The 17,903-nt window shown below is 57.1% G+C and overlaps 1 protein-coding gene across 9 annotated transcripts in view; it reads right to left on the reverse strand.

Moving 5' to 3' along the window:
* KIAA1217 (KIAA1217 ortholog) overlaps positions 1–17,903 on the reverse strand; it is a 240,016-nt gene that overhangs the window by 119,283 nt on the left and 102,830 nt on the right. For all 9 annotated transcript variants that reach the window (XM_062211186.1, XM_062211184.1, XM_062211182.1 and 6 more), the window contains exon 2: positions 3,812–4,007. In XM_062211186.1, coding sequence (XP_062067170.1) covers positions 3,812–4,007 — 196 coding nt within the window. The remainder of the gene's footprint in view (positions 1–3,811; positions 4,008–17,903) is intronic.

Consider the following 17,903-nt stretch of genomic DNA (forward strand, 5'->3'; position numbering starts at 1 on the left):
CTCTATAGAGCAATGTTTCTTTCTTCATTTATTTTCAGTTCAGCAGCAGGAATATAGCACCGACAAACGCCGTCAGTCAGACTCGCGCAGTCACGGCTCAGGCACGGAGAGCCAGGCCTGGTGAAAGCAACAGGGGGTGGCATTATTACCAACCTTGCAGAATCACAGGTTAAACGTCACAGCAAAGCAAGGCCACGCTGCCCAGTGAGGAAGCTGCAGCCACGCCTGCACCCTGCATGCCCTGGGACCCCAGCAAACATGGCTGCAGACGTCCCCTGGACCGGCACGTTGCCCTGTTCCCAGGCTCCGGAACCCACGCCTCTGATGTTCCGGTCAGTCCGCTCTGTGGCTGCAGCCCTAGAGCCAGGCAGGGGCGGAGGCAGAGGGGAGACCCCAGCCAGTCCCCCCAGCCACTGACCCAGGCCCAGCCCGGCTGGGCTGCTGGTTCCGACGTTAGAGCAAAGACGCCGGCATTTGCTAGGCGTGAGTACAGATGACCTGCTACAAAGCTCTCTCCTGCACTGTTTCGGTCACATCTCCTTCCCATAGCCACCACCGCTTAGGAAAACGAGTGTCATACATGTTTTAACTCTACAGAACAATGTTTCTCTACACACGTGAGGTTGGCTCCAGACCACTAACAACGCCCGTTATAGAACACACGCGTGTAAACACCTCTTACACAGTATGGCCATGCACCTTCAACACAGACACAAGTGGCCTTAGTGACACAGCACACGCCAGCAATGGCCGAACATTTCCCCTCTGCGGCCGGCTGACAGACGGCGACCACGTGGCACCAGCGACACCTGCTAACGCCCGTACACTGGTCCTTATTTATCCTGTCTGCTTCCGTGTCTTCCAGCACCCTCTGCCCAACGCACCTGCTCAGCCCTGCTGTGTCCTGTCCATCCTCAAAACACTGCTGAGGCAACAGAAATGGGGAAAATTCTGAACCGGGTAGTTCCAGCCCCAGGCCGCGTGGAGGGAGATCGCTTGGAGACTCCGTGACTCACAGCCTCCCCCTCATTTGTCAGCCTCATTGGCCGGATTTCTCCACCTGGGCCAGGTGTGGCCAGGACAGACCAAATCGGCCACAAAGAGGCAGGTGGCCAGGGTCACCCTGAGGCCAGCCTCATTTTCTTTTCTTTTTAAAGATTTATTTTATTTATTTTCAAGGCAGAGTGAGCCACACACACACACACACACACAGGTATCTTCTATCTGCTAGTTCCCTCCCTAAATGGCTGCAAGGTCAGCTGCTGGACCAGGCTGAAGCCAGGAGCCTAAAACTCCATCTGGGTCTCCCACATAGGTGCAGGGGCCCAAACACTTGGGCCATCTTCCACCCCTTTCCCAGGCCATAGCAGAGAGACGGATGGGAAGTGGAGCAGCTGGGACTTGAACCGATGCCCATATAGGATGCTGGCAGCACAGGTGGCGGCTTTACTCGCTACGCCACAGCGCTGGCCTCCAGCTTCATTGGCTGGAACCTCGACTCCCCTCACCTGGGCACAGTTCTCATCTGTCTCCTCTCATAGTTCCCTTCGTGTCGACCCAGGAGTTGTGAAAATCTCAGGCCAAGCAGGCTTTCATAGACACACCGCCGGGAGACCCTGGTCCACCTGCTGAACCTGTGCTCCCCAGGGCCTTCTCCCTGAGTGAGAGCCCCAGGAACCCGGAGCGGCTCCCTGGGCAAGGCTGCCACCAGTGCCTGCAGCCTCCAAGTACCCACCAGCCAGGGGGGGACTCCTGCCTTGCACACAAAGGCTCCGTACCCAAGAGGCTTGGCCCCAGGCATGGGGGAGACAGCTTGTCTTATCTTCCTGTATTTCACAAGGCCAAGGCTCCCTCTGTGGAGACCCGGACATTCCTAGAATCCAGTTCCAGAACTGGCTCCAGCATGGAGAGCAAGCTGGGTCAAGGCAGCCCGCCTGGGGGCACGTGTGGACGCCACCCTGCATGTCCTGTGCCTTCTAATAGGAACGCGAGCCCCGGGTCTTCTCGTTCTATCAACTAACAAACTAGGTGTGGTCAAACAGGCCTCTTGCTGCCATTTGTAAAACGGGGACTTTGTGGTTAGCCTGAGATCCACTGTACAGAATCTCACGTGAAGATCAACACCGAGGGGCAGGTGTGTGGTGCAGTGACCGTGTCGCCACTGGGTCACCCACATCACGTATGCATACTCCTCTGCCTCTGATCCAGCTTCTGCCGACGCACACCCTGGGAGGCAGCAGGTGAGGGCTCCGGTACCTCGGTACTCCTGCCACCTGGACAGAAGACCCGGATGGAGTTCCTGGCTCCTCACTTTTGTCCTGGCCCATTCTCTGGCCTCAGGTGTGTGTGGGGGAACAGGTGAACCAGCAGATAGATGATCACTGTCTCTCAAATAAAATAAAACAACCTTTTTATAAAAGTTCACATCAGGGTAAGCCGCCGCCTGTGACACCAGCATCCCATATGGGCGCCGGTTTGAGTCCCGGCTGCTCCACTTCCACTCCAGCTCCCTGCTAATGGCCCAGGAAGGCAGAGGAAGATGGCCCTGCACCCTCGTGGGAGACCTGTAAGAAGATCCTGGCTCCTGGCTATGGCCTGGCTCAGTCCCAGCCGTTGCAGCCATTTGGGGAGTGAAATAGTGAATGGAAGACTCTCTCTCTCTCTCTCTCTCTCTCTCTGCCTTTCAAATTAATAATCTCTTTTCAAAAGTCAGCATCAACAATGCACATGACAGCAGGGCTTTCCCCTGGGCGGCTGGGACAATGTCAGACATGCCGAACCTGCGACCGAGAAACCGAATGTCGGACGTCCTGACACCTGCCGTGGCTGCTCTTTCCCAACAGGGCCTGGATGGGATTTCCGGGGGGATTCGGCTGTGGTGCGCACCAGACACACTGACAGCTCGTGTGGGGGCCCTTTCTCGTTCCCCTTTTCCCACAAACAAGAGACACCCCCCAAGGGGTCCCTTAAAAGGACAAAGGAGATGGCGTCACCAGCACAGCTGGCAGAGGCCCCAAGCCAAGACGCAAAGTGAGACAGAAAGTGGGCTCCCCATAGAAACGAGGGGATGTGGAGAGGCCGGGAGAACGACGCCCTCTGCCGCTGGGAGGCCACGCTCGGCCCATGCCTCCAGGCCCTGGGGAGGGCTGCTCCCTGCCCCTGGCTCACTGACAGTCCTGGAGCCCTACAAGGGCCGCCCCCTCAGCCACACAGGTGGAGGGCGTGCTGTGCCCCCACGTCCCAGGGCAGGGCCCCCTGACCGGCCCAGCTTCGGGAGCTGGCAGGAGGCTCCCGAGGCAGTCTGTGCCTTAGTGGCCCTGCCCCGTTCTGGCCACTCCTGCAAAAGCCCCGAGGCTGGGCACGGACAGAGAGGTCTGCCCTGCACGTACGGCACCTGCTGGGCTCCGGCAATGACCTCACCACCTCCCATATGACTTCATCACCTCCCCCACAACCTCATCACCTCCCCCACAACCTCATCACCTCCCACAAGGCCACACCTCTCGATGCTCCCCACCTCATCACCACAGCAACCAGGACCACGGTGCCAGCACGTGACTTCTGCGGACGCACCATGGCCAACCACAGCAGCCAGACCACAGGCAGGGACCTCGGAGCTCTGGCTCACGCTCTGACCACAGCCAACCCCGCACACAGCCCCGCCCCAAACCTGGCTTGCGCTGAGTGCAATCCCCGACCCCTGACAGCAGACCTGGGCGTTCGGCGTTGAAGCGAGCTCTGAGAAGCGGGGCTGCGGGCTCACAGCTCACAGGCACACACCCTCACCCCAGACGCCGCCCTCGGCACTCACCCAGCGACCGCTCCTTGGTCTGGTTGGTCGACCTCACCACGGGGAGGCTGGCGCGTGTCCGGCTGCCTCGCGAGAACGGGCTGGGGGCGTCGCCCTCCGGCATGGCTTCCAAGGACTCTGCAGACGCCTCTGACAGGTGCTCCACGGGGTCCGAGCTGGGGGGCTGGGGGCTGTGACACAGCTTGGGGCTTCTTGTCTGCAAGAGAAAGCGGGGAGGGAGTCGGTTAGCCACGGCGCCGAGTCACATTCCCAACAGCACCCCGGCCTCCCAGGAGTGGGAGCAGATCCAAACAGCGCCGTGCAAGGCTCCTGAGGGCAGAACGTCTGGTTCCCGAACGTTCTGTGGCGATTTCCACCACAGACACCCACCCCTACACACATCGCCGCCAACAGGGAGCTGAGGACCGGTCACGGCACAGGAAAAGATGGGTGCCAAATTGGTCCTTTGCCATGGGGCCTGGTTGCTATGGTAACAGGTGGATGCCTGGTGTGGACAAGACACACAGAGCAGGGCTACCTGGACACATCCAGGTGTTCTCCGGCAGGGGGACAGCTCCCCAGATCGGGAAACTCGGACAGAAAGCACGAACAGGCTGTTGCAGACCCTCGTGGGTCACAGGGAGTGTCTGTGGGAACTGAACTCTTCTCAGCTACCCGTGGTGCCGCGCGGCAGGGCTGAGCGCCTAAGCGCTCACAACCTACCAGTCCACACTCTTCCTCGAACATGAGCTACAGGCTCAGCCACGTGGGAGACTCAGAAACACGGACCGATGCCAAGTCCAAGAACTTCTCCACCAATGGGTAAGAATTTGTGGGGCACAAACCAAAACACAACGGCTTCACCCAGTCAGACCTCTTAGCACCTGCTGTGCACCAGCCACAGAATGAGGCAGGAAATAGACCCAACTCCTGCCCTCCTGGGACTTGTGATTAGAGTGGGGGACAGCCGTTACCGGTCGGCTACAGGTGCAGTGCAGGCTGCGGGAGGTGGTGTATACAGGTGGAGCATCAGAAAGCACCGGCTCTGATCCCAAAGAGGAGGGAAGCTGGGGTAGGTGGTCAGGCAGAGGGTAGCGGCAGGGAGATAGAAAGCTGCTCCAAGTACAGGGGACAGCATGTGCAAGGGTCCTGGGGCAGAGACAAGTGGTGTGCAATGGAGACGTGGGCTGGGAGTCACAGGGAGGATTTTCAACTTGACCCTAGGGTCACAAAGGCCACGGAGGCATTTAGAAAAGAAGAGGGGGCAGCATTTGATGCATCTTTTACATGACTCTGCACGGCACAGAGAGGGCACCATGAAGGGATCAGGCTCCCCGAGTGTCTGGTTTCAGCCATCTCTGCCCCCCGGGGCCGTCCTTGCCTTGCTTGGACCCCCAGGCACTGCCGGGAGGGAGAAGGATCTACACTCGCGAGGCAGACGCCAAGGAGCCGCTGGGGGTGGGGGAGACTGCAGTCCCCAGGAGCCAAGGTTCGGGCTTGTTTGTCGACCTTCGTTTCCGTTTCCTTTAGGTTGTCCCAAGGCTGCGATGCACCAAGGCTCTTAACTCGCAAGGCGGGGCCACGCCCATGCAGCCCCAGGGACCCCAGGGTCACCCTCTGCTCTGGCTGCCTGGAATTCCTTAGTGCCCCAAAGCTTCAGCCCCACAGCTCTGTCGGGCTGCCCCGGGGTGCCTGGTACTGGATGAGACCGTGGGTTTCTACCCCTCTTTCCTTCTCTCTGTACAAGGAGACCCCCCATGGCAGCAGCATGGGGTGCAAACCCCTGCGTGTGCCGCCCCTCCCTGGAGCACCCCAGGAAGGGAAACAGAGTTCGTGCCCTCCAGCCCTGCATCCCTGAGGGCGTGGCTTCCGGGAGACGCTGGGGTGGAACCGACAGACAGCAACACGGGGCTGGCATCATGGCACAGCGGGTTAGGCCACTGCTCGCAATGCTGGCACCTCCTATCTGAGTGCCGGTTCACTTCCTGGCTGTTCCACTTCTGATCCAGCTCTCTGCTAATGAGCCTGGGAAAGCAGTTGAGGATGGCCCAAGTACGTGAGCCCCTGCACCCACATGGGAGACCTGGAAGAAGCTCCTGGGTCGTGGCCTCAGCCTGGCCCAGCCCTGGCCATTGCAGCCATCTGGGGAGTGAACCAGCCGATGGAAGACCTCCTTGTCTCTATCTGCCTTTCTCCATCACTCTGCCTTTCAAATAAATAGATCCTAAAATCCACCAACCCTCCCTTTGGGCTAATTTTTCTGTAGAAGCCCACAGAGTGCTTTATTCCTGGATTTAATGTCATGCAGTCGGCTGTGTGGGCGGAGCGAGGGAGATCCCCCGTCTGCTGCTTCACTCCCCAGATGACCCCAACATCCCTGTATGGGCGAGGCTGAAGCCAGGAGCCAGGAACTCCATCCATGTCGCCCGCACAGGTGCAGGAGCCCAAGTACTTGGGCTACCTTCTGCTGCTTTTCCCAGGCCATTAGCATGAGCTGGATTGGAAGTGGAGCAGCCGGGGCTTGAACCAGTGCCCACATGGGACACCAGCACTGCAGGCGGTGGCTTTACCCACTGCACTACCACACCAGCCTCACTCTAAATGATTCTTGAGCTCCTCCAGCATTAGAGGTATGTGTGGGACCAGGGACGGTACTCGTGTTAGAAGAGCTAGGAGGCGTGTCCCCACGAGTGGGCATTAGGGGGACCTCGGCTGACATCAAAGGGAGTGTGGGGAGAGGAGGGAGGGCTTGGGCGAGAGGGGTGCTGAGAGTCACCCTGAGCCGAGCGACACAGCCGGGAAATGTCTGGACCCCCGCCCCCAGCCCAGCCTCCCCTCCCCTCCCCAAGCAGTGGCCATGGGGTCCTTGCTGCATTTCTGCCCTCGAAATGCAGATCTGGGATGCAGCAAAATCAGGATGAAAAATCCCAAATTCTAAGACACACGTCCCGCGAGAAAGATCAGATTACCCGGGACAAAAACCCAAAGATGTCCTGGCAAGTCCTTGAGGTTACTTACCCCACAGCACCTGCTCTAAAGAATCGGGTAGCCAGGGGCCAGCATCAAGGTGCAGCAGCTGAGATGCCACTGTTGGTGACGCTGGCATCAGACGACAGCCCACGTGCTTGGGCTCCTGCCATGCCCCAGGTGAGGAGGACAAGGCTTCCCCTTTACATGATGGGGATGGATTCTCAGCAGCTGCCGACGCCAAGCCAGGTGAGTCTGACGCAGAAAACTCACAGAACACGCGAGTTTGTCCCCGTGTTGTCAGGAAGCAGACCCGTGTGTATTATGTCTTCGACAGAAAAATGGGTCTGGAAACCACCTTGAGACTGGGATGGGCGTCGTGGTGCAGTGCGCCATGCTGCCACTTGCGGTGTCCACGTGCCCTATGGCAAGGCCTGGGTCGGGTCCCTGCTCCTCTGCTTTGGGTCCAGCTCCCTGCTAGTGCACACCCTGGGGGGCAGCAGGTGAGGGCTCAAGCACTTGGGTCCCTAACCCATGCACAGGAGATCCAAACGGAGTTCCAGGCTCCTGGTTTTGGCCCGGCTCAGCCCGGGCTGCTGTGGGCATTTGGGGAGTATGCCACAGAATGCAAGATCTGGCTGTGTGTGTGTGTTTCTACCTCTCTCCCTTTCCAACAAATATTTAGTTATTGAAAACAAACAGGTCCACCCTTGATACGCATGAGGGACTGGTTTCGTGACCGAGGACCCCAGACTCCGCAGTCGCTCACGGCCTCTTAGGTAACATGTTCCACGTTTGCCCACACCCCACATGCATCCTCCCGCTTAATTTAATTCTCCTTCAGATCATTGGTAATACCCAACACAGTACACGCGTCAAACAGTCGCTGTGCCATATCGTTTGGGGAATGAGGACAAGGGAAAGAAAACTCACACAGGTGCAGGACAGAGCCATGATCCCACCCACGTTCAGTCTGCATTTGGTTGAATCCCTGGCTGGCGCAGGCACGGATGGGGAGAGAGAGCAGAGCGAGCCACGCCTTCCGCCTCTGTCGAGCTGTGCGGCCACGGCCAAGGGGTTCTATACACTTTGTGTGTCACTGGGTGTCAGAAGCGCCCCACTTGTATCCTCATAAGTAGGCCCATCCCCAGCTGCAGAGAGCGCTAAGTGGAAAAATCCCAAAGTAGATCAACCGACGAGCACGCTGCACGGGGGTGAGTGGAACGGGCTCTTGGGGTCACGCAGGAAACTGTTCAGCTGTGAGGCAGAGAGGAGTGGTGCACAAGGCAGCAAGGTTTAATGGGGCAGGGCGTCCACCCCTCTGTGAACAGGATGAGAGAGAGAGAAAGAGAGAGAGAGAGCGAGAGAGAGAGAGAGCGAGCCTATTCTACATCTAGACGGCAGTTTCTAAGGGAACGGGCCCGGCTCTTCTTGCCTCTTCTGCACAGCGCACCTGCTGAGTGTGATGGGGTAAACTCATCCGAGGTCTTCCTACCCAGACCCAGCGTCATGGGCGGGGCCAGCAGGCTGGGACCCTGGCAGGGCACCCGGGGTGGGCGCAGGGCTCTGCAGTGTACGATACCCAGCTGCTTCTAGGGTGTGCCTTCTGGGCTCTGCCATCCCTTTATGAAGAAACTGCTGCTCCCCTCAGGCCCCACACGGAACCTCCCCTGCCCCTCCCACCTGCCCAGCACCCCCCATCGCCGAGCCTGTCCTTCAGTGGGTAGTGGCCTCAGGTGGGCTTATTTCCACACTCAGGAAATAGAAGCCGACACCCGACTCCGAGTGGGGACGAGCCCAGGCTGCTCCAACACGAGACTGTACGGCCGTAGTCAGCGGCAGAACTACTGGACGGCACGGTGTGTCACGGGATGGGTACGGGCACCTCCCTCACAGCACAGGCAGAGCCCCTGCCTAGGGAGTCCCAGAGGGACGCAGGCCCGGTCCTGCCTTCTCGTGTGCGCCCTGTGCAGGCGATTCCAGCTGAAGGGATCTGTCCTCACCGCGGGCCTCAGGAGAGAGGACACAAACGCTACGTGAAACACAGTCCCATCTCCACGCCACGCAGCATCCGGCGAGAATCCAGGAACCCAAGGACTCCCCCTCCCAAAAGACGACACGGGCAAAGCCACCAAATCCACTGGGGACAAGCAGGCTGCCCTCTGCACGTCTCTCCCTCTCATGCAACATAACGCCAAGGATCCTAAAAGGCGGCTCCAGGAAAACACAGAACCCCGGCTGCTTCCGGCTTTTCAGCTCCGCGGCGGCTCGGAGGCGAAGCCGCTTCCCATTCCGCCCTCGAGGAGGTCCGATTCTGCTCCAATGAGACGCTCGGACCCGCTCCCGCGGCCCTGCAGATGGAGCACTGGGCCCTTCCCGGGACAGAGCCCAGGGGCCCTTCCAGGTTCCAGGGCCCCACGTCGGCTGCCCCCGCCTGCCTGTGGCCCTCCTGGAACAGGACCCGAGCACTACCCACGCATGGCTGTCTGTGAGCTCCTACCCGGGGCTGGGCTGGCGGGCGATGGGCAGGCCTAGCTGTCTCTCTCTTCCCCTCGAGTCAGGAAGTCCGATGGCCAGCAGGCTCCATGTGCGGCTCTCCCGAACCCACGGGGCAGCCCTGCGTTCAGGCCAGGAGCCCCGGGCGCTGTGTCTGACCAGCAGGGGGCGGGGTGGTCACTGCTGTCGCCTCCTCGGCCTTGCCTGTTATCTGCATACCACTCCTTCGGATGAAGGCTCCAACAATGTTTCCTTTGATTGTTCAAATCAAGGACAGAGACTGTGCCCCGTGAAGGATGAACCAGCATCGCTTTGCTGCCTGGTGAGAATAAAGTACGGTATCCCTAGTGCCCGGGAGTCAGTTTACCGTTCACGCGGACCACAGCACCTGCGTGGTCACCTCGCTTCCTCCTCCTCCAAGGTTTTCCGTCTCACGATGCTTGGTGCGTCTACCTTAGGGCAGAAGTCTCTCTACTGCAAGCAGCCTTGAGTTGATCGAATAATTGATCCCTCTCTCCCTCCCTCCCTTCCTTCCTGGGACCAGAAAGGGTACAAACAAGCCAGATGCTGACCGCCGGGCTCCGGCTCCCGTGGCCCTCGGGGGTGGAGGGCCAAGCCAGGCAGCAGGGCGTCTACCAGGCGGGTTCAGGGAGGCCCTGCAAAAGGTGTCTGGGCGAGCCGTGTGCTAACCCAGCAACCAAAGCCAAGGGATCCGGTGCAAGACTTGGACATCTCACGTAACCTACACCCAGCGCCACGCACAGGGCTAGGGACTGGCCTGAGAAAGCCTCCTAAGAAAAGCCAGGGTTAGGCCCATCCCTGCGGCCCAGCACAGGCCACAGGCCCCCACGCCTATAGCCTCACTGCCTGGCTGAGGCCCCCACCCTCAGCGTGGGCGTGTGTGGGCCGGGGAGATCTGAGATGGTCTGCAGGGACATGGACACAGGACCTAGGGACACGGACAGAGGAGCTCCTGTGGGCATCCCGGGCCACCAAGCCATCAGCACTTACTGCCGGAGCCTTGGCTACGTCGGAGAAATCGGATTTGCTGTGACTTTCCAACTCCCGTTCCAAGGACATGCACACATGCAAACCCGTGTACAATGCTCACTGCCCTGAACCCAGGCGCACACACAAGCACGTGCACACCCCCCCCCCCCCGACAGCTACCGCCACCCGCCTGGCGTCACAGGAAGGTTTTCCAGCGAAACATCGCCTTGTGAAGTCCTGACCGGCTTCGTGCACTTTGCTGCTCTCTCTCTAGTTCTGCTACAGCAACCATCACAGCGTGGGAAGCGACAGACGGAAGACTCATTTATGTATTTGAAAGGCAGAGAGAGAGAGAGAGAGAGAGAGAGAGAGAATATCTCCCATCTGCTTGTTCACTCCTCAAGTGACTGCAATGGCCAGGGCTGGGCCACACACAGAACCTGGAAGGCAAGGAAGCTGGATCAGAAGCGGAGCTGGGCCTCGAACCCAGACCCTCCAATATGCGATGCCGGCGTCCCGAGGAGGAGGCTCACCCTGATGCACCACTGTGCCCGGTCCCATGTCGTCATGTGACTTTATGGAACGCAGACCGTGACACTGCTAACACGGCTCTGAGCCCACACGATCTTCGGGATGCTGACCCCATGGAGTCACGGTGAGAGTAAGAGCGGGAAATGCCCAGGGCAGCAAACTGTGAACTGTGAAAGAAGCCACGCGCCCGGCTCTCCTCCTGGGGGAGCCCAGGATCTCCCTCACCAGGGGTTCTAGCTGGCTCAGCCCCCGCTGCACCTGGGAGGTTCTCATTGTGGGGAGCCAAGGAAGAGACAGAGACTGGAGCCCTTTGATTGGCCCACCCGGCCTTTCTCTTGTGAGATCGGCCAATGGCGAATTCCAGCTTCGAGAGAGAGAGTTCGGGGGCCGGCATTGTGGCGTAGCAGGTAAAGCCACTGCCTGCGAAGCCTGAATCCCATATGGGTGCCGGTATGAGTGATGGCTGCTCCACTTCCGATCCAACTCCCTGCTGAAGGCCTGGGAAAGCAGCGGAGGATGGCCCGAGTGCTCGGGGCCCCTGCCACTCATGTGGGAGACCCAGATGGGTTTCCTGGATCTGGGCTTCAGTCTGGCCCAGCCCTGGCCACTGTGGCCATTTGTGGAGTGAACCAGTAGATGGGAGATCTCTCTTTGTAACTCTGCCTTTCAAATAATCAAGCGATAACTCTGTCTCTACACTATATACACAATGTCGACAACTGACTACTGAGGCCAGACCACCTCGAGTCCAATCCCAGCTCTGTCACTGGTAAGCTGTGTGGCCTCGGGCAAGTATCTCAGCCTCTCTGTGCCTCAGGCTCCACCATTATAAAATGAGGATCCTGGCACGCTGACCCCACAGGGTAGCTGTGAGAAGCACCCAGCAGAGTTCCCAGCATATAGGAAGTTCTTTTTTTTTTTTTTTTTTTTTTTTTGACAGGCAGAGTGGACAGTGAGAGAGAGAGACACAGAGAGAAAGGTCTTCCTTCCATTGGTTCACCCCGCAATGGCCGCTGCGGCCGGCGCACTGCGCTGATCCGAAGCCAGGAGCCAGGTGCTTCTCCTGGTCTCCCATGCGGGTGCAGGGCCCAAGGACCTGGGCCATCCTCCACTGCACTCCCTGGCCACAGCAGAGAGCTGGCCTGGAAGAGGGGCAACCGGGACAGAATCCGGCACCCCGAATGGGACTAGAACCCGGTGTGCCGGCGCCGCTGGTGGAGGATTAGCCCAGTAAGCCGCGGCGCCGGCCAGCATATAGGAAGTTCTATGGAAATGTGTTTGCTCCCATCATTAATGATTGACATGCATCTAAGTGACCTCACCCAGACCTAGCATCAGACACGCCAAGGCTGCACACAGCGTGGGAGTGAGGGCGAGGCAGCTCCCTGTTCTGCCTCTGAGTATCTGCCCAGCTGGATGGGTGGGTGGGGGTCTCCACTCATCACACAGCTGTGCCAAGAGCCCCAGCTTGGGGGAAAGTGACGTAAGTATTCCACAGCCAGCATGCAAGGAGCGTCCGGGTTCATCTCAACGCTCACGGCTGGAGAAACACTTGTGTTTTACAAAATACAGCCGTCGAGCGCTCGGCTTCGGCGGTTCTCGGTCAAGGCCGGCTGGGGCACACAGGGCCAGGGGCAGGCGGGAGGAGGCAGCGGCTGACAGGGATTAGAAGGCCACACGCGGCAGGGTAGGGGCACACGGCACAAGGTGAGGAGCCACTCGGGGCGGAGGGAGAGAAGGTGGAGTACTAACTCGCTGAGAAGCCTCGATTTTCACCAAGTACCTCTGAAGGTCAAGTTCTCCCTGGAGAGAGGTCAGCATGCACCGCAGAGCCTGTGCACCAGGAGACAAAAGAACAGAAGAGGGTGAGACCGTGGCGGGCGCAGGGTGGGCGGGACGGACCCCCATCCGCTCAGCGTGGTGATGTAGCCACCAACCTGACCCTGGGGACCCGGCGTCCCCTCCGTCCTCGGCTGGCAGCCAGGATGCTTGGATGCAAGTCTGTGCTCTCAAACAGTGCCATGGAATTTGCTATTGCCACTAGAGGATTGTGTCACGCTGACCCCTCGTCCCCTTGGGTGGCCCGGGCCAGCCCGAGACCAAGGGATGCAGCTCAGGGCCGAGGTTCAAGGCTGCCATCCCTAAAATGCTTGCTTGTAATCTGAGAGACAGAGACAGACAGCAAAAGACAGAGGGAGACAGCGAGTGGTAGCGGGAGAGGGAGAGAGAGAATGAGCGAGCTCCCATCAGGGGCCGGCATTGTGGCGCAGCTGGTAAAGCCACCGCCTGTGATGCTGGCATTCCTTATGAGCACCGGTTCAAGTCCTGGCTGCTCCACTTCTGATACGGCTCCCTGCTAATGTGCCTGGGAAAGCAGTAGAAGATGGCCCAAGTGCTTGGGTCCCTGCACCCACATGGGAGACCCGGAAGAAGCTCCTGGCTCCTGGCTTTGGATTGGTTCAGCTCCGACCATTGTGGCCTTCTGGGAGTGAACCAGTGGATGGAAGACCTTCCTCTTTCTCTCTTCCTGTCTCTGTAACTCTACCTCTCAAACAAATAAATACAAACTTTAAAAATAAAATCATAGAAAAAAAAAAAGTGTGTGTCTTAAAAAAAGTGAGAGTCTCCATAATCCTCACCCACAGATGACGAGTTTTCTTTCCAGCCAACCCAGCCGGGGAGGTGTCAGGGCTGCGTGGGTTATCGTACTGTAGGCATGAGGAAGGTGCTTCCGAACGTGCACAAGAGAGAAATGGAATTACCAGACACGTTTATCTTGGCGCCAAACTGCTTTGAAACCCAAGCGGAGTTTCGGAAGGAGCCTCCTACACCCATCTGGATCACCAACGCACCTACCCAGAGACCTCTAAATACCATAACGGACGTACACTCCATCCGTGGCCCATCCCTCCATTTCTATGCGTGTGCAGAAATGCACACACACTACATGTGTACATACATGCCCATGAATGCTAGGTGTGGGCGCGCCTATGTCCGAACAGCTTTGCATTATTTAGAACCAAGTCCCTCCCATCCAGGATACAAACATCCACACCTGAAGGCAGACATCAGAATGACAGGAACCGTGGGAAAGTATTCTACTGGAAATATACTCGGAGGCGGAACAAAGGAAAAAGGAAAACCCAGGTGGCGCCATCAGCAGAGGGCCACGTTCCGAGGTGAGCAGCCCCTGGTTGGAAAGGGGGCCTCTGCCTGGACGCTTAGGGCTCCATCCACTACAAAGGAAATGCCTGAAGTGGACCCCAAATAACCAAGCCCCTGGACACTCGGTAAACCCAAGTGCGAGATCACAGCTCACATCTTAAATGACAGCCAAGGCTCTCAGGGTTCTGAAATGAAACACACAGGACGTTTTTGCTCCTTGAGTTGGTTCTGTCAGAGTGAAAAGGGTTTTGCTTTTTAAAAAGATTTAATTTTTTGAAAGGCAGAGTTGTAGAGAGAGGGAGATAAACACACACACAGAGAGAGAGAGAGAGAGAGAGAGAGATGGGGGGGAGAGAGAGACAGGAGCTTCCTCTGGGTCTCCCACATGGGCACAGGGACCCAAGCACTTGGGCCATCTTCCGCTGCTTTCCCAGGAGCATTAGCAGAGAGCTGGATCAGAACCGGGGCAGCCGGGACTGGAACCCACTGTGCCCCGAGGTGAGGCCCCCTGGGAGAGGTTTTGAGCTCTACAAGTTTTGAGTCTGACACTCAGAACGCAGAGAGAAAACTGACTCTGCAGAGCCTCTGACAGACAGGAGCTAACTCCAGGGCGGAGAGTTCAGCGCCCGATGCCTGGCTTTGTGAAACAGGAAAGAGCTCCTGAGAGATCTGCGTTGGGAGGAGGGACCCGTCGTTGATACACACTTGGCTGTCGATGATGATGGGGACAATGGTTTACCGAGTAGCGAGGGAGCTTAGCTGGGAAAACCCGAAACGCTCATCCCCTCGTGGAAACGGCTGGTGAAACAGAACCCCTGATTCTAGTGCCCCTGAAAGCACAGACAGGAAATCCTGGGGACCCAGACTCCCACTCTTAGCCCAGGGTGTCCTCGCCCCTCCCCTAGGATGGCTAAAGGAATTCACTGAACTGACGGAGGATACAGCTGGCCGGACAAGGTTCCAATCGCCGGACTCAAGAAATGATTTGCCTTTCCAACAGATAATACCCTTGATGGCCGGTACTGTCCAGAGGGGATTGCGCAGGGGAATTCCAGGTCCAGGCAGGGGAATCCCAGCTCTGGGGCAGAGGGGAGTCACCACCTGCATGTAGGGGGCCCTCCCCCAACGTGCTGAAGCCCTCGTGGCCAACATAAAAACTCCCTCTAAAGGGCATGACATCATCGACCCATCACAGGAAGGACACGGGTGCCCCTGACCAACCAGGAACTCGGACACGAGCTGATCACGCACCTCTCAGCCCCGGTTTCAATCTATAGCAGCCTTCACCCCTAACTCCTCAGGGAGCCTGGGGATGAAGTCGCAGCTGCCCGGCTCCTTGCGCTGAGCTTTGCAATAAACACCTGCTTTCTTCTATTGCTCCGATGTCAGGGATTGGCTGACCCAAGTTTGGGGTTCCTATAGCAACACCTTCAACTAGTTTGGGGGGAGGTTGTTTTGCAACAGCAGGATAGCAAAAATAACAATGCCATAACGACTCAACAGAAGGACTTCCTATGCCAAAGAATCACGAAAAATTCAATGGCACCTTAAGGGGGAAATGGCGAAAAGAGAAATGACAGGATACTGCTCTCACATGGGGCCTCCTGGAGATCTCTCTGCAGGCTGGAGACCGGCAGAAAGGGAAGGTCCCACGGCTCTCCTGGGACTCTGTGGCTGACGCGCTCACCCCATCAGGAGCAGCAAACATTGGGTAAACACCCAAGGCACACATGTCGCAGAGAGAGCCCCACATGAGCAACACCCACGCCATAGTTACAACATCTGAACAATCAGCAGTTTTGCTCCTTGTGCTCTTCCTATGCCTCCGTTTTCTATAATGAAGGCAACTACCCAATAGTGTAAAAATAAAAGTCTTGGGATAGACAGCAACAGTGACATGGAGGTCTCCAGGGAGCAAAAACGAGAGGTCAGTGGCAAACAATTCCGAGACTGCTGAGATGTAAGAACTCACCCAGAGTTCCGGCTGTGGTCGGCACGGGTGGATATCCTGACAGGACCCACGCAGCAAAGAGGCTGACCGTGGCCACACAGAAGGCATTTAAGAAGCAATGGCCAGGTCCGCACCAGAGGTGGCCTCCCGGCCGCAGTCACCCACCAGATTCTCTTCTAACGTCAAGATCTAAGTGCCAGAGCCCCAGGGAGATTTGTATTCAAGTGTCTGCGTCCACGGACACACGCTGCCTTCCTCTCCTCTCGTCTGACCTGGCCAGCACCTCTCTCTGATTACCACTGGGGGGTGTTCAGGCTCCAGCACCACCTACTTACAGATCTGAGGAGTGCAAGACGCTGTTTTCATGCCGTTTCTGCCTACCTGCTTCGGAAGCCCCAGAAGAGCTACTGCATTTCCTTTAAGCCCTGAGTTCCGCATCTGTAAAGTGGGGAAGACACCAGGTAAGGAGAGGTCGTTGAGAGGAAGACAGGCGGGGGAAGCTTGCCAAGCACCTCGCACCATTCCTGGCGCTCAGACCGAAGCTGCTGGGGAGGTTACACCGTTCTAAAGACACTTTGCTTGAACAAATGAACGCGCAGTCAATACTGAAAGATGGAAACATTTGCCTCCCCTTTTGGCTGAGCCATTCCAGTTCTCACAGCTGATGCCAGGGAAATGCAGAGTCCACACAAGGCGGCTGCAGTGAGGCGCTGTTTAGACACCGTGGTGTTACCACGCAGAGGAGCAAACCCTAAGCAACCACTAACGGTGATGATCAACCCTGGACCAATACAGAAAGCCACTCACACATACAATGGAGCGGACAAAATCCCATCAGCCAAAGTGCAATATGCCTTCAGATCCAGAGTTTATAGGTCCAGAAAAAACTGAGTTAAGTCTTCAGAAAGTTCACAGAAAACATATATTATGAAAAAACCACAGTTCTCAATTTTTCATAGGTCAATAAATTTATCTTTTTAAAAAGCTATTTAAGGCCAGCGCTGCAGCTCATTAGGCTAATCCTCCACCTGCGGCGCCAGCACACCAGGTTCTAGTCCTGGTTGGGGCGCCAGATTCTATCCTGGTTGCCCCTCTTTCAGGCCAGCTCTCTGCTATGGCCCGGGAAGGCAGTGGAGGATGGCCCAAGTGCTTGGGCCCTGCACCCCATGGGAGACCAGGAGAAGTACCTGGCTCCTGGCTTCGGATCAGTGCAGTGTGCCGGCCGTGGTGGCCATTGGAGGGTGAACCAACGGCAAAGGAAGACCTTTCTCTCTGTCTCTCTCTCACTGTCTACTCTGCCTGTCAAAAAAAAGCTATTTAAATGTTTATATTATTTGAGAAGCAGGAGACAGAGAGAGACACAGACGGATGACAGAGACAGACAGATAGACAAGAGAGCTCCAGGAACTCCATGTGGGTCTCCCACACGGGTGGCAGGGATTCAACCGCTGGGACCATCACCTCTGACCTCCCAGGGTGTGCATCAGAAGAGAGAATCAAAAGCAAAGCCAGGATTTGAACCTGACATTCTGATGTGGGACGCAGTCTCCCCAAGGACAACCCCCTACCCTCAATTTGTCTTCCAATTCCATTTTTCCATGAACTTTTTAAAGTACTCTTATATACCAATATATTAATAGAAGTACTCCTTGTGGGCCATCGGATTGTAAATAAAAGATGTGTCCACTCAGTCTGTTCTTTGTAAGTTTCAAAAAGCAATTAAAAATAAGAAGCTGTGTTTAGGTCACCTAGCATTTAGCATCAGGGGACTGGTGTTTGCTTCTCTGATCTGCGTCTACCTCCAGAACCCTCGGCGTGGACTGTGACGTAAATAAATACGGATGAACTTCAGACAGTGGAGACAAGGTCTTCCTTGGGAGTTCTGCCAATGAGAAAAACCATCAGAGCATAGTTACATGCATAGCCCCTCTATTCCCTATAATCTTGCATGTGGTATTGTCACTGTGGCACCACTAGGGGGTGCCCTGAAGCTAGTGAGTTCAATAGAGTCCA

Source organism: Lepus europaeus, chromosome 14, assembly GCF_033115175.1.
Source record: "Lepus europaeus isolate LE1 chromosome 14, mLepTim1.pri, whole genome shotgun sequence".
NCBI classification, from domain to species: domain Eukaryota; kingdom Metazoa; phylum Chordata; class Mammalia; order Lagomorpha; family Leporidae; genus Lepus; species Lepus europaeus.